The following is a 26,409-nucleotide window of genomic DNA, read 5'->3' on the forward strand; positions in this document are numbered from 1 at the left end:
CAGGTAGTAACACAACAAAATGTGGAAAAGTCAATGGGTGTGTACACTTTCTGGAGGCACTGTATGTGTTTATAGTGCTCATGTACACTACATGACCAAAAGTATGTGGACACCTGCTCGTCGAACATCTCATTCCAAAATATGTGCATTAATATGGAGTTGGTCCCCCCTTTGCTGCTATAACGGCCTCCACTCTTCTGGGAAGGCTTTCCACTAGATGTTGGAACATTGGGCATTGATATTGGGCGATTAGACCTGGCTCGCAGTCAGTGTTCCAATTCATGCCAAAGGTGTTCCATGGGGTTGCGGTCAGGGCTCTGTGCAGGCCAGTCAAGTTCTTCCATGCTGATCTCGACAAACCATTTATGTATAGACCTCACTTTGTGCACGGGGACATTGTCATGCTGAAACAGGAAAGGGCCTTCCCCAAACTGTTGCCACAAAGTTGGAAGCACAGAATCTTCTAGAATTTCATTGTATGCTGTAGCGTTAAGATTTCCCCTCACTGGAACTAAGGAGCCTAGCCCGAACCATGAAAAACAGCCCCACACCATTATTTCTCCTACACCAAACTTTGCAGTTGACACGATGCATTCCTGGCATCCACCAAACCCAGATTTGTCCTTCGGACTGACAGATGGTGAAGCGTGATTCATCACTCCAGAGAACGCATTTCCACTGCTCCAGAGTCCAACGGCGGCAAGTTTTACACCACTCCAGCCGACGCTTGGCATTGAGCATGGTGATATTAGGCTTGTACGCGGCTGCTGTACCATGAAAACCCATTTCATGAAGCTCCTGGCGAACAGTTATTGTACTGACGTTGTTTCCAGAGGCAGTTTGGAACTCGGTAGTGAGTGTTGCAAGCAAAGACAGACGCGCTACACACTTCAGTCCCCGGTCCCATTCTGTGAGCTTGTGTGGCCTACCACTTCGCGGCTGAGCCGTTGTTGCTCCTAGACGTTTCCACTTCACAATAACAGCACTTCCAGTTGACAGGGGCAACTCTAGCAGGGCAGAAACCTGATGAACTGACTTGTTGGAAAGGTGGCATCCTATGATGGTGCCACGTTGAGTCACTGAGCTCTTCAGTAAAGCCATTCTACTATCAATGTTTGTCTATGGAGATTGCATGGTTGTGTGCTCGATTTTTATACACCTGTCAGCAACGGGTGTGACTGAAATAGCCAAATCACTAATTTGACAGGGTATCCACATACGTTTGTGTGTGTATATATAGTGTGTTTACAGTGCTTGTGTGTTGACCAATAAAATAAATGTCCTTTGCTTTTGTGTCTTGTGTTTCAGGGGGAAGTGTAACATTGCCCATTTCTCCGACATCTTTGCTGCCAGGGAGTTCAAAGCTCGCATCGACTCCTTTTTCTACATCCTCGGATACAACCCAGAGACCAGGTAAGACTGTCTCTGACTATTGGTTCTGATACAACCCAGAGACCAGTTAAGACTGTCTCTGACTATTGGTTCTGATACAACCCAGAGACCAGGTAAGACTGTCTCTGACTATTGGTTCTGATACAACCCAGAGACCAGTTAAGACTGGCTCTGACTATTGGTTCTGATACAACCCAGAGACCAGTTAAGACTGTCTCTGACTATTGGTTCTGATACAACCCAGAGACCAGGTAAGACTGTCTCTGACTATTGGTTCTGATACAACCCAGAGACCAGTTAAGACTACTAGAAGCCCAAACAGATATAATGTTTTAGTAATCCATAAAACCATTTAAAACATTGTTTACATTTGTATACGATCACATTTAAATATGACTGGGAATAGTTGGGAAATCATTTTCCAAAATTAAAATCACTAGGAACTGATTTCCTGGTGTTTTCACAGCGTTTTTTTTGTCCGACAATAAAAATTCTCAAGAAATATATGTATTTATTTTTGCTCCAAAAACTTGGGGGGTGTTTGGGGGCAAAATAAAACCACCCCTTGGGTCATATTCAGACCGCGGGCCGCAATTTGAGAACCCTGCTATAGAAGCTTAAACACTCGGTGTGTGTGTGCACAGGCACTGATTACAGCTAAACACGCTGCATGATGCTGAATGCAAAATAGTCTTCAGTCTGTAAACACAATGTGTTATTTATGGCCGGTAATTTTATTAGGATCCCCCATTAGCCGCTGCAAAAACATCAGCTACTCCTCCTGGGGGTCCACATGAACCATGACATAGCACAGGACATTATTAGTCGAGGATTTAAATACGTACATTTAAATCGTCACGCACGGCCTGCATGTCAGTACACATTAATATTACATTAATGCCAGATAGATAAAAACAGCCTGATCAGAGGTAGATTTAGTATATTATTCGTACATTATAAGATAGCCTTTTATAAAATGGTGAATGTTACTACATTCCCATTTAACATGATAATGATGTACGCTAAAAGAACCTAACTTTTTGAAGGCATTTCCATATAGTTAATATTATGGTAATAACATTGTAATATTCTGAATATATTAAAATATTCTAAATACAACCTGCCCCTTTTCATGTTATAAATAACACAACCTGTGATCAAATTTAACATTTTACTCGGAATGAACTCTTCCTGGAAATGCTTTGGCCTGCATCTCAAAAGGAGTTATGAATTGTTCATGTTGCTTAATTGAATAAAACAAATCTAATATTTAACCTTTTATGTAACTAGACAAGTCAGTTAACAAATTAATATTTACAATGACGGCCTGACGGGGAACAGTGGAGTTAACTGCCTTGTTCAGGGGCAGAACAACAGATTTTTACCTTGTCAGCTCGGGGGATTCTATCCAGCAACCTTTTGGTTACTGGCCCAATGCTCTAACCACTAGACTACCTGCTCTAACCACTAGGCTACCTGGCTCTAACCACTAGGCTACCTGGCTCTAACCACTAGACTACCTGCTCTAACCACTAGACTACCTGCTCTAACCACTAGGCTACCTGGCTCTAACCACTAGACTACCTGCTCTAACCACTAGACTACCTGCTCTAACCACTAGGCTACCTGCTCTAACCACTAGGCTACCTTCTCTAACCACTAGGCTACCTGCCTCATCTAACCATTAGGCTACCTGGCTCTAACCACTAGGCTACCTGGCTCTAACCACTAGGCTACCTGGCTCTAACCACTAGGCTACCTGCCTCTAACCACTAGGCTACCTGGCTCTAACCACTAGGCTACCTTCTCTAACCACTAGGCTACCTTCTCTAACCACTAGGCTACCTTCTCTAACCACTAGGCTACCTGCCTCATCTAACCACTAGGCTACCTGGCTCTAACCACTAGGCTACCTGGCTCTAACCACTAGGCTACCTGCCTCTAACCACTAGGCTACCTGCCTCTAACCACTAGGCTACCTGGCTCTAACCACTAGGCTTAATCCCTAAAAGGCTCAGGTAATGGTGTCAGGATTGAAATCTTTACATAGCCTACAGATTACTGACATACTGACATTTGCTTTAGCCCATAAGGTCTGTGTCATGCACTGTAACCACACGCGCGTGCACACGTCGCCCGGGGTAGGCCGTCATTGTAGATAAGAATTTGTTCTTAACTGACTTGCCGAGTTAAATAATAAATATATAAAGTAACAATATACAGTATGTACCCATACTTTAGCTACAGGGTAACAATGTATTCACACTATATATGTAACAATATACATTATGTACCCATACTTTAGCTGCAGGGTAACAATGTATCCACACTATCTATGTAACAATATACATTATGTACCCATACTTTACCTACAGGGTAACAATGTATTCACACTATCTATGTAAAAATATACATTATGTACCCATAGTTTAGCTACAAGGTAACAATGTATCCACACTATCTATGTAACAATATGTACCCATACTTTAGCTACAGGGTAACAATGTAACCACACTATCTATGTAACAATATGTACCCATACTTTAGCTACAGGGTAACAATGTATCCACACTATCTATGTAACAATATACAGTATGTACCCATACTTTAGCTACAGGGTAACAATGTATCCACACTATCTATGTAACAATATGTACCCATACTTTAGCTACAGGGTAACAATGTATCCACACTATCTATGTAACAATATGTACCCATACTTTAGCTACAGGGTAACAATGTATCCACACTATCTATGTAACAATATGTACCCATACTTTAGCTACAGGGTAACAATGTATCCACACTATCTATGTAACAATATACAGTATGTACCCATACTTTAGCTACAGGGTAACAATGTATCCACACTATCTATGTAACAATATACATTATGTACCCATACTTTAGCTACAGGGTAACAATGTAACCACACTATCTATGTAACAATATGTACCCATACTTTAGCTACACGGTAACAATGTAACCACACTATCTATGTAACAATATGTACCCATACTTTAGCTACAGGGTAACAATGTATCCACACTATCTATGTAACAATATACAGTATGTACCCATACTTTAGCTACAGGGTAACAATGTAACCACACTATCTATGTAACAATATGTACCCATACTTTAGCTACAGGGTAACAATGTATCCACACTATCTATGTAACAATATACATTATGTACCCATACTTTAGCTACAGGGTAACAATGTATCCACACTACCTATGTAACAATATACAGTATGTACCCATACTTTAGCTACAGGGTAACAATGTAACCACACTATCTATGTAACAATATGTACCCATACTTTAGCTACAGGGTAACAATGTATCCACACTATCTATGTAACAATATACAGTATGTACCCATACTTTAGCTACAGGGTAACAATGTACGGTATCCACACTATCTATGTAACAATATACATTATGTACCCATACTTTAGCTACAGGGTAACAATGTATCCACACTACCTATGTAACAATATACAGTATGTACCCATACTTTAGCTACAGGGTAACAATGTATTCACACTATCTATGTAACAATATACATTATGTACCCATACTTTAGCTACAGGGTAACAATGTAACCACACTATCTATGTACCCATACTTTAGCTACAGGGTAACAATGTAACCACACTATCTATGTAACAATATGTACCCATACTTTAGCTACAGGGTAACAATGTAACCACACTATCTATGTAACAATATACATTATGTACCCATACTTTAGCTACAGGGTAACAATGTATCCACACTATCTATGTAACAATATACATTATGTACCCATACTTTAGCTACAGGGTAACAATGTAACCACACTATCTATGTAACAATATGTACCCATACTTTAGCTACAGGGTAACAATGTATCCACACTATCTATGTAACAATATACATTATGTACCCATACTTTAGCTACACGGTAACAATGTATCCACACTATCTATGTAACAATATACATTATGTACCCATACTTTAGCTACAGGGTAACAATGTAACCACACTATCTATGTAACAATATGTACCCATACTTTAGCTACAGGGTAACAATGTAACCACACTATCTATGTAACAAAATGGACCCATACTTTAGCTACAGGGTAACAATGTATCCACACTATCTATGTAACAATATACAGTATGTACCCATACTTTAGCTACAGGGTAACAATGTAACCACACTATCTATGTAACAATATGTACCCATACTTTAGCTACAGGGTAACAATGTATTCACACTATCTATGTAACAATATACATTATGTACCCATACTTTAGCTGCAGGGTAACAATGTATCCACACTATCTATGTAAAAATATACATTATGTACCCATACTTTACCTACAGGGTAACAATGTATTCACACTATCTATGTAAAAATATACATTATGTACCCATATTTTAGCTACAAGGTAACAATGTATCCACACTATCTATGTAACAATATGTACCCATACTTTAGCTACAGGGTAACAATGTAACCACACTATCTATGTAACAATATGTACCCATACTTTAGCTACAGGGTAACAATGTATCCACACTATCTATGTAACAATATACAGTATGTACCCATACTTTAGCTACAGGGTAACAATGTATCCACACTATCTATGTAACAATATGTACCCATACTTTAGCTACAGGGTAACAATGTATCCACACTATCTATGTAACAATATACAGTATGTACCCATACTTTAGCTACAGGGTAACAATGTATCCACACTATCTATGTAACAATATACATTATGTACCCATACTTTAGCTACAGGGTAACAATGTAACCACACTATCTATGTAACAATATGTACCCATACTTTAGCTACACGGTAACAATGTAACCACACTATCTATGTAACAATATGTACCCATACTTTAGCTACAGGGTAACAATGTATCCACACTATCTATGTAACAATATACAGTATGTACCCATACTTTAGCTACAGGGTAACAATGTAACCACACTATCTATGTAACAATATGTACCCATACTTTAGCTACAGGGTAACAATGTATCCACACTATCTATGTAACAATATACATTATGTACCCATACTTTAGCTACAGGGTAACAATGTATCCACACTACCTATGTAACAATATACAGTATGTACCCATACTTTAGCTACAGGGTAACAATGTAACCACACTATCTATGTAACAATATGTACCCATACTTTAGCTACAGGGTAACAATGTATCCACACTATCTATGTAACAATATACAGTATGTACCCATACTTTAGCTACAGGGTAACAATGTACGGTATCCACACTATCTATGTAACAATATACATTATGTACCCATACTTTAGCTACAGGGTAACAATGTATCCACACTACCTATGTAACAATATACAGTATGTACCCATACTTTAGCTACAGGGTAACAATGTATTCACACTATCTATGTAACAATATACATTATGTACCCATACTTTAGCTACAGGGTAACAATGTAACCACACTATCTATGTAACAATATGTACCCATACTTTAGCTACAGGGTAACAATGTAACCACACTATCTATGTAACAATATGTACCCATACTTTAGCTACAGGGTAACAATGTAACCACACTATCTATGTAACAATATACATTATGTACCCATACTTTAGCTACAGGGTAACAATGTATCCACACTATCTATGTAACAATATACATTATGTACCCATACTTTAGCTACAGGGTAACAATGTAACCACACTACCTATGTAACAATATGTACCCATACTTTAGCTACAGGGTAACAATGTATCCACACTATCTATGTAACAATATACATTATGTACCCATACTTTAGCTACACGGTAACAATGTATCCACACTATCTATGTAACAATATACATTATGTACCCATACTTTAGCTACAGGGTAACAATGTAACCACACTATCTATGTAACAATATGTACCCATACTTTAGCTACAGGGTAACAATGTAACCACACTATCTATGTAACAAAATGGACCCATACTTTAGCTACAGGGTAACAATGTATCCACACTATCTATGTAACAATATACAGTATGTACCCATACTTTAGCTACAGGGTAACAATGTAACCACACTATCTATGTAACAATATGTACCCATACTTTAGCTACAGGGTAACAATGTATCCACACTATCTATGTAACAATATACATTATGTACCCATACTTTAGCTACAGGGTAACAATGTATCCACACTACCTATGTAACAATATACAGTATGTACCCATACTTTAGCTACAGGATAACAATGTAACCACACTATCTATGTAACAATATGTACCCATACTTTAGCTACAGGGTAACAATGTATCCACACTATCTATGTAACAATATACATTATGCACCCATACTTTAGCTACACGGTAACAATGTAACAATATACATTATGTACCCATACTTTAGCTACAGGGTAACAATGTACGGTATCCTCACTATATATGTAACAACATACATTATGTACCCATACTTTAGCTACAGGTTAACAATGTATCCACACTATCTATGTAACAATATGCAGTATGTACCCATACTTTAGCTACAATGTATCCACACTGTAGTGTAGTTTGCACTTTATTGCCTGTGTGCTCCTTTTTGTGTTGGGAATCAGGCGATACAATGTAGCAACTGAGTTGCTGGCAGCTATAAAATCCACATCAGTTGCTGTGTTGCCTCCCTATTTCCTACCGCTGCTGTTGTTAGTCTGGAACCCCCTAGTTCCGAGCCAGGGCCCCAGTCTACCCTGCCCCTCCCTCTCCTCCCCAGCTTTGCTTGTTTGGTATGCTGAGCGTTGTGTCTGTTGTCTGCAGCTTGTAGTTACATTCCAATGGCCTTGTTTATTATAGACCAGACATACATTCGAGAGGGGTTCTTGATTCCGTATCCTGTGTCTGCACGCTTGTGTGTGAGATCTTAACACATGCTCCGTTGTGTGTGTTAGAAACGGGAGCGAGGCTGAGGTCACAGCACAAGCTCAGTGGAAACATTCTCGGAGACTCGAACCAAGCGCTCTGCTTGGTCCTCCATTTTGAGCACCTAGCAATAGGTGGGAAGGAACAGAGTGAGTGGATTTCACAAACGACCACTACTACAGTTCTAGACAAAACTGTCAACGTCCCGACCCTTAGAGATCGGTGTCAGACATGGACGACTTGTTCGCCCCGCGGAGGTAGGTTGATAAAAAATATTCACATGTTACCGTTTAATTCCGTGAGTAGTTTTCTGAGACGGTCTTGAGTAACGTTAGTAGCTACTCGCTGCTACTACTCAGAATGAATTTCACTATACACCGAGTGTCATTTGTCACAGCTATCGTAAGAATATGCATATCTGAATCATAGTTTAATTTAGCGGTTGCTCTCCGTGCACGGTGCATATCCCTGCCAATCTTACCTAGCGTGAAGGTAAATCGCGAGCCGAACGTGATATGTTGTAACAATTCGGTACAAGTAACGGTAGATAACGGAGAAGCACTACCCTTTGTAACCCATATGAGCAAGCTAACTTTTTCCTCCCTTATTTTTGTTGTCATAGGAGATATAAGAACAGAAGCAAGGCTTGTGCGGACTCCATTTTGCAGTACCCTTCTCTCTCTCTCTCTCTCTCTCTCTCTCTCTCTCTATGCTCGTGTTTACAATCGAGCCGACATGGCAGCCCTGAGATCTTTGTGCACTCTCTCGAGCGCTGTAGGTACTAAAGGAGACACTGAGATGTGGTTGATTTAGAAAAGTTGACCATTTTTTGTAATATTATGACAGCGTTTACAGTCGTGCGACGATTGGACGGGATTGATGGAAAGGGGCGGGGTTTGTCTTGATTACTGTTGTGCAGTGTAAAGTTACACCATGCTGGATCAGACTGGTCTTGTTTTGGTTCAGAAAGCGTACAGGAATACGAAGTGACCTGCTTGGTCTTTTATTTTTTGTCACTTTCTATTTTAGACTACGTGAAATATGTTGATCGTAATTCCTGTTGTTACAGGACTTGGCTTTTAGATGTTTTTTTGGTTTTATTTAACTAGGCATAGAAGTTCTTACAATATATAATATACACAGATTTGAAACCATGTTTCAAGACTGTTGGAGAGCTACGTTTAATATTTATGCATATTCAGGGTTAAGTGTAATATGATACCATTTAAAATATCAGATTACTTTCCTAGAATATTACTCATGACATGCATAAGGAAATGTACCCCAATCCCTTACTCATTTTTAATAAATGGATTGATAAATAAATGGGATTATTTAAAGTGTACACTTTTCAACTCATTGATTCCTACATTCTCCAAATATAACATTTATAGAATTCAACTAAACATATATTGTCTCAAAACAAAGTCATTGTGGTTCATTGGTCCCTCACCTGTCTTCCTTACTGTGTCCTGTCAGACTGCCCAGTAACCCAGTGTGGGGGATCTGGTCCCTCACCTGCCAGACTGTCCTGTCAGACTGCCCAGTAACCCAGTGTGGGGGATCTGGTCCCTCACCTGCCAGACTGTCCTGTCAGACTGCCCAGTAACCCAGTGTGGGGGATTTGGTCCCTCACCTGCCAGACTGTCCTGTCAGACTGCCCAGTAACCCAGTGTGGGGGATTTGGTCCCTCACCTGCCAGACTGTCCTGTCAGACTGCCCAGTAACCCAGTGTGGGGGATTTGGTCCCTCACCTGCCAGACTGTCCTGTCAGACTGCACAGTAACCCAGTGTGGGGGATTTGGTCCCTCACCTGCCAGACTGTCCTGTCAGACTGCCCAGTAACCCAGTGTGGGGGATTTGGTCCCTCACCTGCCAGACTGTCCTGTCAGACTGCCCAGTAACCCAGTGTGGGGGATTTGGTCCCTCACCTGCCAGACTGTCCTGTCAGACTGCCCAGTAACCCAGTGTGGGGGATTTGGTCCCTCACCTGCCAGACTGTCCTGTCAGACTGCCCAGTAACCCAGTGTGGGGGATTTGGTCCCTCACCTGCCAGACTGTCCTGTCAGACTGCCCAGTAACCCAGTGTGGGGGATTTGGTCCCTCACCTGCCAGACTGTCCTGTCAGACTGCCCAGTAACCCAGTGTGGGGGATTTGGTCCCTCACCTGCCAGACTGTCCTGTCAGACTGCCCAGTAACCCAGTGTGGGGGATTTGGTCCCTCACCTGCCAGACTGCCCTGTCAGACTGCCCAGTAACCCAGTGTGGGGGATTTGGTCCCTCACCTGCCAGACTGTCCTGTCCGACTGCACAGTAACCCAGTGTGGGGGATTTGGTCCCTCACCTGCCAGACTGCCCTGTCAGACTGCCCAGTAACCCAGTGTGGGGGATTTGGTCCCTCACCCGTACATCTCACTTAATTGTATTTTTCCCTGGTCTTAAACCAATGATAATACAAAATGTAAAAAAGGTTTACACACCTTCATTCTGTTTACACACCTGTAATATAACGTTGTAGGCGTGTAATTATATTGTATGGTCTGGTTGACTTTTTTTTAAATGATTGTTAAAACTACACGGAAGGGATAGTCGACGAGGGGCTGTAAGTTCTGTGGAAAATCATAAACGACCACATGGCAGGTGTGTTGCACCAGGTTGCATTATTTTCCAGAGAACGCATAGAGCCCCGAGTTTATTATCCCATTTGTACCACCGATATACTTTAACACATTCACCACTACAAATGGGTTCAACATCCACTGAAGTTGCTAGCAAGTTTACTAGATAGTTACAGTAGTTGCCTTGGTCACCAAACATACTTGCTAGTTTAGCTAAACCAAACCATCAGTCCTTGCTTGCTATTATGAAAATCAAATGCCAATAATGTTTTAAATTTGACATTTTGCATTCAAAAGCAGCTCGAACATAGACTGTAAGAATGAACTATAGCCATTGAATTCTACAGTGTTGTTTGACTGTGTTTTTTTGGGGGGGAAATAATGCACACTCTAGAATGCCTTTCAAGCCAATCAGAAAAGAGTATTCAACAATGCCATGGTATCCACCTCATTTTCAATGGGCACAGCCAAACAACGGGAGTGGTGGATTCGACTTCCGCTTTACTTCCCTACTGCAGTGCGCTGGTGGCAAACTTTCCAGAGTCAATTATTTGAAGGAGTCAATTTATAGAGTATTAAGGTCAAGTAAGTGTAATTTTTATATTTATTTAATTACATTTCGCTAATGTTAGCTAGACCTACTAGTAGGGTAGTTCTGTTGTGATAATAATGTTAGCTTGAACCTTCTAGTAGTCTAGTTCTGTTGTGATAATAAGTTAGCTAGACCTACTAGTGGGCTAGTTCTGATGTGATAATAACGTTAGTTGTCAGAGTTATGGGCCATCCACCAAACCAATAAGTTTAATGATAAACTATAGACTACATAACTACACAGCGTTGGTGAGCATCCACACTAGAGGAACATTTTCTACAGTCCTACACCTGTCAATCAACTGATTAACGCATCCTACCGCACACTGCCTGTTAATAAGGTGGTAACAAACCATTCACGAGGTCTCTAACACACAGATACTGGTTCAGACCATTCATGAGGTCAATAAAACACACAGGTACTGGTTCAGACCATTCATGAGGTCAATAAAACACACAGATACTGGTTCAGACCATTTATTTATTTCAGGGTGTGTTCATTGTCATAGTGACAACTGCAAATACTACTTACAGTGGGGCAAAAAAGTATTTAGTCAGCCACCAATTGCAAGTTCTCCCACTTAAAAAGATGGGAGAGGCCTGTAATTTTCATCATAGGGACACTTCAACTATGACAGACAAAATGAGAGAAAAAAATCCAGAAAATCACATTGTAGGATTTTTAATGTATTTATTTGCAAATTATGGTGGAAAATAAGTATTTGGTCAATAACAAAAGTTTATCTCAATACTTTGTTGGCAATGACAGAGGTCAAACGTTTTCTGTAAGTCTTCACTAATTACACATTATGGACACTTTTTCTGTACTTTTATGGCCCATAATGCAATTCTTCAGAAAATGGGTGTGGCTTCACAACATTTTCAGATTTGAAGAAAATGGCGGAAAATATTCAGCCCAAGTCCGACGAGAGCAGATACAAATTCGTTGCTTTAACTAATTATGACAAATGTTAAGATATTGAACAATGTAATAAAGTAATGACTTTTCAAACAAGTTACACGTTATGTTGGCGGACAATTTGTTAGCTACACTATCCTTACGAACCGCATAGCATTATGTACCGGTGTGTTAGCTAGTTACCTAATGTTAATTGGCTACTCGAACTTGACAGGCAGTATGTTAACTATCGGTTATCTAACTAACTACCCAACGTCTACTGACTTGATTATTCACATTCTTAGCTAAGTGGTGTAGTCGTTGTGTGTTTCAATGGGCATTGTTAATTCTGGCTATCTACTACGATTTCAGAGCACTCTCTCGCAGGATAATTAATGAATTTACGAACGCTCAACACCCGTTGAACATGGCCGGTGTCAGTAAACGTTGGCAAAAAAAAACACTAAACGTAATTAAATTGTTGCCAACAGCACAGTTAGTCACCAACGCTCTGGATAACATGAAAACAGTCCTAACCAGCTCTGCTAGGGCAAGTAAAAATGGTCAGAGTGAGCTGTTCTCTCATTTGTGTCTGGAAGTAGTTAGCCTACGTTAGCTTGGGTGCTTGACTGCCGTTGATCAACTTTACTCCTCGGCCAGAGAGTCCATTGTGTGCTCTGAATGCTGCCGAGAACGAAACGCTCTGAATCTACGAACGGGCAATCTGACAACACTCTGGATTTACGAACGCCCAGAGCGCACTCTGGCACTCCAGATTTGAGTTTACGAACACACACGAAATCGTAAAATGTTTAGCTCGACATGTGTTATGCTAGCAAGAGGTTGCATAGCAACAGCATCAACTTCCGGTAGACAGGCGACGCTCTAGTACGCTCAACTGAAACGATAACGTTCATTTACAGTATACTACAATTAGTCGGTTAAATGGGGGGGGGGGGGGACGACCAGTGTTGCCTGCCCCTGTTACAGGCTGTTGAACAAGGGAACAGCTGGAAGAGAGAGGCTAGTGATGTGTAGCCAGAGTAAGATGCTAAATATTAGCTAGATATTAGGCTATTCATTAGCTAAATATAAGGGCTATATGCTAAATATTAGCTAGATATTAGGCTATTCATTTGCTAAATATTAGGCTATTCATTAGCTAAATATAAGGGCTATATGCTAAATATTAGCTAGATATTAGGCTATTCATTAGCTAAATATAAGGGCTATATGCTAAATATTAGCTAGATATTAGGCTATTCATTAGCTAAATATAAGGGCTATATGCTAAATATTTACTTGTCAAAGTGCAAGGGGGGAAAAAGATCTGTGGTCCCCGGGCACGCAAAGCTCCTCTATTGATTTGGCCTACGTTTATAGACAATAACATTATTCTACCATTATTCTTCCGTTATTCTACCACAGTGCGATGACCTAATGGCTGTAAACTGCAGTGAATAGTAGGCTAATTTGAATAACCGCTCAAACTTCCTGTTTTTGTTTTCGTGATGAAATGACTGCATCGGGCCAACAGTCTAGGCCTGATTATGTAACATCCATTTGGATTAGTTTGATGTCTGTTTTCGACAGTTTAACACATCCAGAAAGGTACATTAGCACCCCCAGTCCCTCCTGTTATTTAACTCTACATTCAGCAAGCAAGAGTAAGTATGCATCTCTCCTCCTATAGGCTATTAGAAGGCAAAATAAATAGGTCAAAATAAGTGTCCAACAAGCTTTCGTAGTTTGTCTTTTCCTGTGACTCCACCAGATTTAAAAAGAATAGCCGTGGCAACGGAGACGCCAGGTGTGTTGTTACGCAACAGAACAAAGACAGACACGCTTGAGGATGTAGCCCACAGCCTATTAGCCCATAATTCATAAGCTCAACGTGAGGATAAAAGTTGATCGGATAACGAAATCATGGGATCCTACACTGTTTTCCTAAGGCGGCGCTGAGTGCTCTCCCTCCCATTCCCCGGGTACCAGCTCAAAAAGATAACCCTATTGTTTCAGATTTTACATGGACAAGGAATATATCCTGCCCAGGCTACAACACAATGTAATGAAGAATGTTATTGTTTTCAAGACAGTACCAAACTCTGGTCTTAGCTGTAAACTGCAGTGAATAGCCTGTCATTTGAATAACCTAGGACTGTCCCCCCGACAACAACAAAAAAAACAATTGATTGGTCGAAATGTTTACTTATTTTTTTCCATATATAGACAGACACACCCCCTATGTGTTTGAATAAAATCAACTACATATGCACTGAGCTTTTCTGATGCTTTTAAAGCACACTGTTTGATTTAAATAATTAAGACACACACGTGACTCAAGAAAGAGCCCCGCTGGTCACACGGTGTAAAAACACTGACATTGCACACGTCATCTCGCTTAAAAAAAAAAACATTTTAAAAGTAGTTGTGGAAACTACAGGAGATTTTTAAAAATATATGGGTATAGGAGCGAGCGTTATGTGAGTATTGTGTGAGCTGAGTATTGTGTGAGCCAAACAGCTGCTGTCAGATGACAATATTTTTTTCCTGACCATTTGGTGGGACAGTGTAAGCAGTGTACGGTGTAATAAGTGTACCCGAGAGTTCGTTCTAACAAGATTATAATATTTAAAACAGTTGCGGTTTTATTTATTGTTAAGACTAATTATTCAAAGCTCCCTTTTTTAAATGTAATTTAAAAAAAAAAAACTAAATTGCTTGATTGCATTTCAACTCATGAATGTCTCGTATGCCGTGTGATAGCATGAACGAACGAATGATTGATTGATTGATACTGTAGCCTATGTATTGAAATATAGTCCTCAGTAAGTTACAGTATTAAGACTGAACAGGATGTGCTTTGAGGCCTACAGCTCCATGATGGTTATACCAGGCTACTACACTAAGACCACTAATGATAATGACATGATGGTTATACCAGGCTACTACACTAAGTCCACTAATGATAATGGCATGATGGTTATACCAGCCTACTACACTAAGTCCACTAATGATAATGACATGATGGTTATACCAGGCTACTACACTAAGTCCACTAATGATAATGGCATGATGGTTATACCAGGCTACTACACTAAGTCCACTAATGATAATGACATTATGGTTATACCAGGCTACTACACTAAGTCCACTAATGATAATGACATTACCTACACCTCCATGATGGTTATACCAGGCTACTACACTAAGACCACTAATGATAATGACATGATGGTTATACCAGGCTACTACACTAAGTCCACTAATGATAATGGCATGATGGTTATACCAGGCTACTACACTAAGTCCACTAATGATAATGACATTACCTACACCTCCATGATGGTTATACCAGGCTACTACACTAAGACCACTCATGATAATGACATGACCTACACCTCCATGATGGTTATACCAGGCTACTACACTAAGACCACTAATGATAATGACATTACCTACACCTCCATGGTGGTTATACCAGGCTACTACACTAAGACCACTAATGATAATGACATGATGGTTATACCAGACTACTACACTAAGACCACTAATAATAATGACATTACCTACACCTCCATGATGGTTATACCAGGCTACTACACTAAGACCACTAATGATAATGACATTACCTACAGCTCCATGGTGGTTATACCAGGCTACTACACTAAGACCACTAATGATAATGACATGACGGTTATACCAGGCTACTACACTAAGACCACTAATGATAATGACATTACCTACACCTCCATGATGGTTATACCAGGCTGTTACACTAAGTCCACTAATGATGACATCACTGATTTATTATAATGAGGATCATAATGAATACCTGGGGATGGCAGGTAGCCTAGTGGTTAGATGAGGCAGGTAGCCTAGTGGTTAGATGAGGCAGGTAGCCTAGTGGTTAGATGAGGCAGGTAGCCTCGTGGTTAGATGAGGCAGTTAGCCTCGTGGTTAGATGAGGCAGGTAGCCTAGTGGTTAGATGAGGCAGGTAGCCTAGTGGTTAGATGAGGCAGGTAGCCTAGTGGTTAGATGAGGCAGGTAGCCTAGTGGTTAGGGCGTTGGTCTAGAAACCAAAAGGTTGCCAGATCGAATCCCTGAGTGAGCTGACAATGTAAAAATCTGTCGTACTGCCCCTGAACAAGGCAGTTAACCCCACTGTTCCTAGGCCGTCATTGTAAAATAAGAATTTGTTCTTAACTTGCCTAGTTAAATAAAGGTAAAATAATGAAAGAATAATAACAACAATAAGAAGATAAAGGAGTGTTTAGGAGCGTGAGCCGTGTCTGACAAACAGGTGCTGTTAGATTACAATATCATTTTTCTCTTTAGAAAGGTGTAAATAACACTAAATTAATACCAGTCTGTTTTAAAAAATAAAATAAAAAACATTTTATTGCAGCATAGCTAATATTTAAAAACAAAGCTGAATCTATGAAATTGCTTTATCCGCCATTTTGCAGATGCATGAGACCTGGTGCTCACGGAATCAAAAAAAAACCCTCAAGCGGGCAACAGAAGCCAGATCTGTCTAATTTCTGTAGCTATATATGGACCATTTTAAAAAGCCTGACACATTTAACAGTCAGGCTATTAATTATCGACCTAACTAAGTTGGGGTTTTCCTCTCTCCTCAATTTTCTTAGACGATTACGCTTAAGGCAAAGGTCTGTTTCCTCGTCTGTGTTGCTGCTGCCTCCACCTCATTGTTCTCAATCCCAATAGGCTGGTTAACGTTCCTATTATGCACATGGCAACATAGGGAAAGGTGTCAATTCTATGGCGCACCGAAGATTATGTTTCAGAACTGCGGACAGCGACTGTATCCAACGCGGGAGAATGCACAGTTATAAAATAGTATTTGAGTCATTATTCTTGGGTCCTTATTTTTACATAATGTAAGCAATAAGGCCCGAGTGGGGGGGGGGGGTATATATTACCAATATACCACGGCTAAGGGCTGTTCTTAGGCACGACACAACGCAGAGTGCCTGGACACATCCCTTAGCCGTGGTATATAGGCCATATACCACACTCCCTCGGGCCTTATTGCTTAAATTATGTGAAAAAATAGTTGAATCAAGTGTGTTGATGCTGGGCTGAAACAAAAACATGCACTGACACACTACAGCTCTCCAGGATCATGTTGCTACTGGGCTGGAACAAAAGCCTGCACTCATTGCAGGAGTTGGCAACCTCTTCTCTACTTGTATTAAACGTGTTGCTCATGATGTTGGCCTGTTCTCGTCAGGGATTCCAGTGGACCATATCTGTTTTGGCAAATTTGACTCTCTCTCTTTCTCTCTGACAACTCTCTGGTCTCTGTCAGAGGGAGAGTAGAGCAGACAAGGGATGTTTGAGGCCAGGGGGAAGGATGGATAAGGCTTGGTGGAGAAGGTGAAGAGTTTGGAGGAGGAGAGAAAAGGTTGACAAGTCTTAGTTAAGGGGCGGAAAGGGGGGATTGAGGGGGTGGGAGGGGAAAGTGAGGAGGGTGAAACAACATGAACATGTCAGAGTGAGGGCCAGGTTTGTGTGGTTTGGAGGACTTTTAAAGCTTCCACAGGGTCCTAGCAGTGTCAGGTTTCAACCCATCCCCAGTCCAGCCAGCCTTAGCCCAAACAGCCAGCTCAAATGATGGAGAGCGAGAGAGTGCGTCTTTCTGCTTCGCAAATCACTCTGACAGTTTCTGGCCCGCCTCAGCCCCGCAGCAGCTATCCGAGCTAGGGACTATACAGTATGGAAAATCTAAGTGCCGTTGCCTTGGCAACGGGAGGGAAAGGCGAGGAAGGGGGTTTTTGAAAAGGGAGCATCTTGTAATTTTCTTTAACCCACTGCAGCTGGAGGGAGATGGCTAGGAGGAACACATTATTATTATTATTATTATTATTATTATTATTATTGTTATTATTAAATTGCTAGGCAGTTGTTGCTATGGTTTCCAGCATTCGTACAGCCATTTATCAAGCAAGACTCTATTTCTCTGTAATACTGTGCATCTCCCAGTCCTATAAGCGGGGTGCATTGGAGGTGTTTCTCACATCATTTTATTGCCGAAAATATCCTAGAAGAAAACATGTTCTCTTTGTGCACAGAAGCATCTCTTCCATAGAAAAAAAAATACATCTAAGTCTTGAATTATACAATGCAACAAAATCTGCAATATGCCTGTGAAGCTACAATATGTAACTTAGAAATGTGAGTTATAGAGCTGTCGTTCCTGTTGAAAGCAAGTCGAAAAAGCGGTAGATCAGTTCTATGTGCTCTATTTTTATGCTTCCTGTTCCGAAGTTTCATTTTTGTGTCATTTGCATTCTGTTTTGTACACCAGCTTTAAACCGCTGAAAATACAATATTTTTGGTTATGGAAAATTGACTTCACAGCAGTTTGAATACAATGATTCTCTACACTTATGACTGCCTGTTTTTGTCACATAAAACTGCGAATTTTAGCAACCAGGAAATAGCGACTCAATTTCTGCACGGGCACATCTTTTGATTTTCACAAGTAAATATTCCCCCAGAATCTCTTGGTTTCTGAGGTATTGACATGATTGTTTTTTTTTTTTACCTGTCCTATAATAAAGACAAGATGTCTCACTCCTTGATTCTGCAGGCTTTCAGTGTCTGCGGAATTTTGCTCCAGCCAGACATTGAGAGGAGAGGAGAGAACCTCATCAGTTAATTGAACCTGTTTCCAGGTTGCTCTGAGCTAGTCCTGTAGCACCTTTTTTTTACTATGAGTGGTCCTGGTTGTGATCTTAACAACTTAACTCTCTCTACCAGGCGACTAAACAGCACACAAGGAGAGATCAGAGTGGGTCCGAGTCACCAGGTAAGTCATCTTACCTGTATTATCCCAAGTAGCTGTCCAGGTGTTTACAGATTTCTATCAAATATGACCTATCATTAATTACAACAGGAGTGAAATTATAAACATTTACCAACATTATCCTATTAGAGTTGTATAAAGCACAGTGATTTGTGACATTTTCTCAGACACTCCGTTAGATGAAAAGGATTTGAAAGCTGGTATTTCACAGGCTCGACTTGTAGTATGATTGACACCTTCTTTCAATCCCTTTCTCCTCCCTCCCTCCTCCTCTCCACCCTAATTAGGCCAAGCTTCCCGAGCTGCAGCCCTTCCCCTCCGAGGCCCCGGGGGGCCTGGGTCAGGCTGTGACAGAGAATGAGGAGCTGGTGTGGATGCCAGGGGTCAACGACTGTGACCTGCTCATGTACCTCAGGGCTGCAAGGTGAGACACGACCTCTGACCCTACTCTTTCTGGAAAGATAATCCAATACCCTCTCCCTACTGTCAACCTACCTCAGGGCAGCTAGGTGAGCTCAGGAGACATGAACCTGCTCCATGTCAGCAGGGAATGGTCCTGTACCCTCCTCCTGATAGATCTACTGGAAGGCGTTTGCTTTATAAAAAGATTAAATGATGATTAATCTTAAAAAATAATAACTATCTCAGTCTAAGCTGACTTGAGGTTGAACACGCAGGTAACTTTTCTTTCTCCCTGTGACTTTTTGTATTCTAACTTGTTTTTGATGAATAGAAGTTTGTTAAAATATCCGTCCTCTGTGTTCTCCAGGAGCATGGCGGCCTTCGCTGGCATGTGTGATGGCGGATCTACAGAAGACGGTTGCCTAGCAGCCTCGCGAGACGACACCACACTCAACGCACTCAACACGGTAAGACAACACCACTGGCAAGAATCTAATCCAAAATACATTTGATAAAGATGCGCGTTACCTTCTCATGTTCACCAACGTTAAGTTTCTGTGGGGAAAGTCTCATGTTCACCAAAACTATTCTGAACAAAAAATATTAACTCAACATGTGAAGTGTTGGTTTCGTGAGCTGAAATAAAAGATCACAGACATTTTCCATAAAAAGCTTATTTATCTCAAATGTGTTTTACATCCCTGTTAGTGAGCATTTCTCCATTGCCAAGATAATCCATCCACCTGACAGGTGTGGTATATCAAGAAGCTGATTAAACAGCATGATCATTACACAGGTGCACCTTGTGCTGGGGACTATGAAAGGCCACTTAAAAATGTGCAGTTTTGTCACACAATACCATGCCACAGATTCCTCAAGTTTTGAGGGCGCGTGAAATTGGCATGCTGACTGCAACATCTTTTTAGATAATGTGGCAGTATGTCAAACCGACCTAATATGGCAGAACTAGAACTAATATGGTAGAACTAGAACTAATATGGTAGAACTAGAACTAATATGGTAGAACTAGAACTAATATGGCGGAACTAGAACTAATATGGTAGAACTAGAACTAATATGGTAGAACTAGAACTAATATGGTAGAACTAGAACTAATATGGCGGAACTAGAACTAATATGGCGGAACTAGAACTAATATGGCAGAACTAGAACTAATATGGTAGAACTAGAACTAATATGGTAGAACTAGAACTAATATGGCGGAACTAGAACTAATATGGTAGAACTAGAACTAATATGGCAGAACTAGAACTAATATGGCGGAACTAGAACTAATATGGCGGAACTAGAACTAATATGGCGGAACTAGAACTAATATGGCGGAACTAGAACTAATATGGTAGAAGTAGAACGAATATGGCAGAACTAGAACGAATAGGGCAGAAGTAGAACGAATAGGGCAGAAGTAGAACGAATAGGGCAGAAGTAGAACGAATAGGGCAGAAGTAGAACGAATAGGGCAGAAGTAGAACGAATAGGGCAGAAGTAGAACGAATAGGGCAGAAGTAGGGACCCAGGTTAATAGCTCTTCCTCTGCTTCATCATAAAGAAGAAACCAGGTCTCTGACACATCCAATGTATCATGCTTGATCAGCGCTTTGACCCTTGCTTTCAAAATGAATCTAGACCAAAGGAATCGAGCAAAAAAAATCTACTGAAATCATCCTAAACAGTGTATTTATATTCCGACTCTATAAACCAGAGAATGAATATACCGAGCAGGTCGCTGTGTCTCCTTCCTAAACTCCCATTTGCTGTCCCAATGTGGCATGGTGGTTTCTTTGAGAGAGAGAGAGAGTGAGTATCTCTGTATGTAATGTTTTAAGTAGAGCTTGATATCTCCTTAGACATTTAACAAATCAAGAAAATGGAATCAAAAATGCTAGTTGTTTGTACATATGCAAATCTACACTGAACAACAATATAAAAACGCAAACATGTAACAATTTCAAAGATTTTACTGAGGTAACAGTTCATATAAGGAAATCTGTCAATTAAAATAAATAAATTAGGCTCTAATCTATGGATTTCACATGACTAGGAATACAGATGTGTTGGTCACTGGTACCTTTAAAACAAAGGGAGGGTCGTGGATCAGAAAACCAGTCAGTATCTGGTGTTGATCAGAAAACCAGTCAGTATCTGGTGTTGCCACCATTTCCCTCATGCAGAGCGACACATCTCCTTCACATAGAGTTGATCAGGCTGTTGATTGTGGCCTGTGGAATGTGGGAAGTAACTGGATATTGGCAGGAACTGGAACGCGCTGTCGTACACTAATATCCAGAGCATCCCAAACATGCTCAATGGGTGACGTGTCTGGTGAGTATGCAGAACATGGAAGAACTGGTAAGTTTTCAGCTTCCAGGAATTTTGTACAGATCCTTGCGACATGGGTATTATCATGTTGAAAAATGAGGTGATGGCGGCAGATGAATGGCACAACAATGGGCCTCAGGATCTTGTCAGAATATCTTTGTGTATTCAAATTGCCATCGATAAAATGCAGTTGTGTTCGTTGTCCGTAGCTTATGCCTGCCCATACCATAACCCCACTGCCATCATGGTGGGGCACTCTGTCCACAACATTGACGTCAACAAACCTCTCGCCCACACGACGCAATGCCAGCTGTCTGCCTGGTACAGTTGAAACTGGGATTCATCCGTGAGGAGCACACTTCTCCAGCGTTGCCAGTGGCCATCGAAGGTGAGCATTCGCCCACTGAGGTCGATTGCGACGCTGAACTGCAGTTAGGTCAAGACCCTGATGAGAGCGACGAGCACGCAGATGAGATTCCCTGAGACTGTCTGACAGTTTGTGCAGAAATTCTTTGGTTGTGCAAACCAACAGTTTCATCAGCTATCTGGGCGGCTGGTCTCAGACGATCCCGCAGGTGAAGAAGCCAGATGTGGAGGTCCTGGGCTGGCGTGGTTACACGTGGTCTGCGGTTGTGAGGCCGGTTGACAAATTCTCTAAAACAACATTGGCGGCGGCTTATGGTAGACAATTCAACATTCAATTCTCTGGCAAAAGTTTTGGTGGACATTCCTGCAGTCAGCATACCAATTGCATGCTCGCTCAAAACTTGATATTTGTGCCGTTGTGGGACAAAACTGAGCATTTTAGTGGGTTTTTATTGTCCCCAACACAAGGTCCACCTGTGTAATGATCATGCTGTTTAATCAGCTTCTTGATATGCCACACCTGTCAGGTAGGTGGATTATCTTGGCAAAGGAGAAATGCTCACTAACAAGGATGTAAACAAATTCGTGAACATTTTCTGAGAAACAGCTTTTTCTTATAGAACATTTCTGGGCTCTTTTATTTCAGCTCATGAAAAATGGGACCAAAACTTTACAAGTTGTGTTTATATTTTTGTTCATTGTAATATGCCCCACTGTCGTAGTTTATAGATACGTCAATTACTTATTTCCTGCCTGTTGTAATAAATGTTTACTATATAAAAAAAGTATACATCCCATTTGTTGTTGTATTTGAATTCAAACACTGAATATTGAGCTAAAGTGTTGTTCTGCTTCCCCCTCTTCCCAGCTTCACGAGAGCTGTTACGATGCAGGCAAGGCCCTACAGCGCCTGGTCAAAAAGCCTGTTCCCAAACTCATAGAGAAGTGCTGGTCAGAAGACGAAGTGGTAAGATGCTCTTTTTAATTATATTATTTGACAACATTTCACCTTTTAACTTCCAGAGAGGCCGTGTTAACTTCCGAGTTGGGTTCAAATAGTATTTATTTTTATTTTCAAGCTGCGCCTTAATTGAGCTTGCCTGACTCAATGTACACAAAACAGTTGAATGGGACCGTATTGTAACAGTGGCTTTATTCTGGGTTACTGTGGTTGTCTTCAGATGGTACTGTTGAGATGGATAGTCAGAGTGGGCTGTGTAGCTGCTAGTTGGGCCCTCATTGGATTTGGGTTCTATCCCCTCATCATATTCTATCCCCTCCTCATCGTGTTCCATCCCCTCCTCATCGTGTTCCATCCCCTCCTCATCGTGTTCCATCCCCTCCTCATCGTGTTCTATCCCCTCCTCATCGTGTTCTATCCCCTCCTCATCGTGTTCCATCCCCTCCTCATCGTGTTCTATCCCCTCCTCATCGTGTTCTATCCCCTCCTCATCGTGTTCTATCCCCTCCTCATCGTGTTCTATCCCCTCCTCATCGTGTTCTATCCCCTCCTCATCGTGTTCTATCCCCTCCTCATCGTGTTCTATCCCCTCCTCATCGTGTTCTATCCCCTCCTCATCGTGTTCCATCCCCTCCTCATCGTGTTCTATCCCCTCCTCATCGTGTTCTATCCCCTCCTCATCGTGTTCCATCCCCTCCTCATCGTGTTCCATCCCCCCCTCATCGTGTTCCATCCCCTCCTCATCGTGTTCCATCCCCTCCTCATCGTGTTCTATCCCCTCCTCATCGTGTTCTATCCCCTCCTCATCGTGTTCTATCCTCTCCATGTCTTGAGAGCAGCTGCATCCTGTTTTATTGCCTGTGGAAAAAATCTTCAGCTTGGAAGGTGTGTGTGTGTGTGTGTGTGTGAGAGAGAGGAGGAAGAGGGAAAAGATTGAGGGCCTGTGTTGCTGTCCTCCATTTGAATTTAGATTCACATTTCAGGCAGCTGTGGCTAGGAGGCATTAAAATATGTCAGGCAGCTGTGGCTTGGAGGGTATTAAATTATGTCAGGCAGCTGTGGCTAGGAGGTATTAAAATATGTCAAGCAGCTGTGGCTTGGAGGGTATTAAATTATGTCAGGCAGCTGTGGCTAGGAGGTATTAAAATATGTCAGGCAGCTGTGGCTTGGAGGGTATTAAATTATGTCAGGCAGCTGTGGCTAGGAGGTATTACAATATGTCAGGCAGCTGTGGCTAGGAGGCATTAAAATATGTCAGGCAGCTGTGGCTAGGAGGTATTAAAATATGTCAGGCAGCTGTGGCTAGGAGGTATTAAAATATGTCAGGCAGCTGTGGCTAGGAGGTATTAAAATATGTCAGGCAGCTGTGGCTAGGAGGCATTAAAATATGTCAGGCAGCTGTGGCTAGGAGGTATTAAAATATGTCAGGCAGCTGTGGCTTGGAGGGTATTAAAATATGTCAGGCAGCTGTGGCTAGGAGGTATTAAAATATGTCAGGCAGCTGTGGCTAGGAGGTATTAAAATATGTCAGGCAGCTGTGGCTTGGAGGGTATTAAAATATGTCAGGCAGCTGTGGCTAGGAGGCATTAAAATATGTCAGGCAGCTGTGGCTAGGAGGTATTAAAATATGTAAATTAACTCAAGTTTGTCTCGGTCCTGTCCTGGACTAGTTAAACCTATTAGTTTGTCTCGGTCCTGTCCTGGACTAGTTAAACCTATTAGTTTGTCTCGGTCCTGTCCTGGACTAGTTAAACCTATTAGTTTGTCTCGGTCCTGTCCTGGACTAGTTAAACCTGTTAGTGTACTGTTATTACAATTCCTAGTTTTGTCTCGTGGTCTCCTGTACATTTTTATATCCCTGCTTTTCGTTATACTCAGTAAAACCATCCTCTTTATTATGTAAATCCAGTAGGTCTGACCCCAATTAGTCGACGGGTCGATTGTTCTGTCCAAAGGTTGTTGGTTGACCAAGATTTGGAAGTCTATATAAAAGCCTGGAGATGTGTCTTTCCTGAGCTCACTGGCCTGGGAATCTCTGATACAATGTTGCAAGTTTGTACTAGCTTCAGGCCTGACCCAAGTTAATAGTTGATACAATGTTTCAGGTTACTTGCAGACAGTCCATGTGTAGTCAATGTGATTTATAGGATATGTGGTTTAAAGGATATGTGGTTTATAGGATATGTGGTTTATAGGATATGTGGTTTATAGGATATGTGGTTTATAGGATATGTGGTTTATAGGATATGTGGTTTCTAGGATATGTGGTTTCTAGGATATGTGGTTTATAGGATATGTGATTTATAGGATATGTGGTTTATAGGATATGTGGTTTATAGGATATGTGGTTTATAGGATATTTATCAGGATATTTTCTACCTGTAGGCTGCAATGTTTTTATTTGTTGGCTTTATGTAGGCTATTTTTCCATAGCTGGCAATAGAAGTTACATTTTAGGTTTGTATAATTTCCATTTTGGATGTGGATAGAATTTAGATTAACCACAAGCCAATGATTTTGAGATACGAAGATGTTATTATGAATTCATTTAAACTGTTACTCGAAAATGTGCCTATGAACCATCACTGGCACGCAGATTGGTAGAAATGGTAAGATAAATTTGCATTCCACATGAAAGGTAGCCGACTCCTCGTGTAGCCAATTACCGGCAACTTCAGGACAGTAACGGCAGACTCCGCCAACGCCAGCAGGAGTGGGAGGAGGATGATCAGGTTAAGTTTTCTTTTCTTCTGGTTGTCTTGATCTCTGGATCCCTCTTGAGTTATGTGTCTTATTTCATCAAACAGTGTGCTTAAAGCATCAGACAGGCTAAATGCGTATATTTGAGTTTATTAAAAACACATAGGGGTGTATCTATATATGAAAAAATACACGTTTTACATTTTTGACCAAGAACAAATGACTTTTGGTTGACCAAGATTTTGGGGGAGTCGGGGACAGCCCTAACATCCCAGATGCACGTTGTCCAGCAATCATGCGGGCTCAGATCTGACTGAAGTGAATCATGAGGGCTCAGATCTGACTGAAGTGAATCATGCGGG

At 41.2% G+C, this 26,409-nt stretch overlaps 1 protein-coding gene across 20 annotated transcripts in view; it reads left to right on the plus strand.

Moving 5' to 3' along the window:
- Positions 1–26,409, plus strand: part of rerea (arginine-glutamic acid dipeptide (RE) repeats a) — a 338,328-nt gene that overhangs the window by 231,323 nt on the left and 80,596 nt on the right. For 15 of the 20 annotated variants that reach the window (XM_090185445.1, XM_090185450.1, XM_090185453.1 and 12 more), the window contains 5 exons: positions 1,309–1,413; positions 19,233–19,281; positions 19,566–19,702; positions 20,048–20,147; positions 23,255–23,353. In XM_090185445.1, the coding sequence (XP_090041571.1) occupies positions 1,309–1,413; positions 19,233–19,281; positions 19,566–19,702; positions 20,048–20,147; positions 23,255–23,353 (490 nt within the window). Of the gene's footprint in view, positions 1–1,308; positions 1,414–8,124; positions 8,593–19,232; positions 19,282–19,565; positions 19,703–20,047; positions 20,148–23,254; positions 23,354–26,409 lie in introns of those variants that run through there. The other 5 variants (XM_090185460.1, XM_090185462.1, XM_090185463.1 and 2 more) reach the window with 2 other exon arrangements.

The sequence above is a fragment of the Oncorhynchus mykiss genome, chromosome 9 (assembly GCF_057628025.1).
Source record: "Oncorhynchus mykiss isolate SJ-2025 chromosome 9, ASM5762802v1, whole genome shotgun sequence".
In the NCBI taxonomy this organism is placed as follows: domain Eukaryota; kingdom Metazoa; phylum Chordata; class Actinopteri; order Salmoniformes; family Salmonidae; genus Oncorhynchus; species Oncorhynchus mykiss.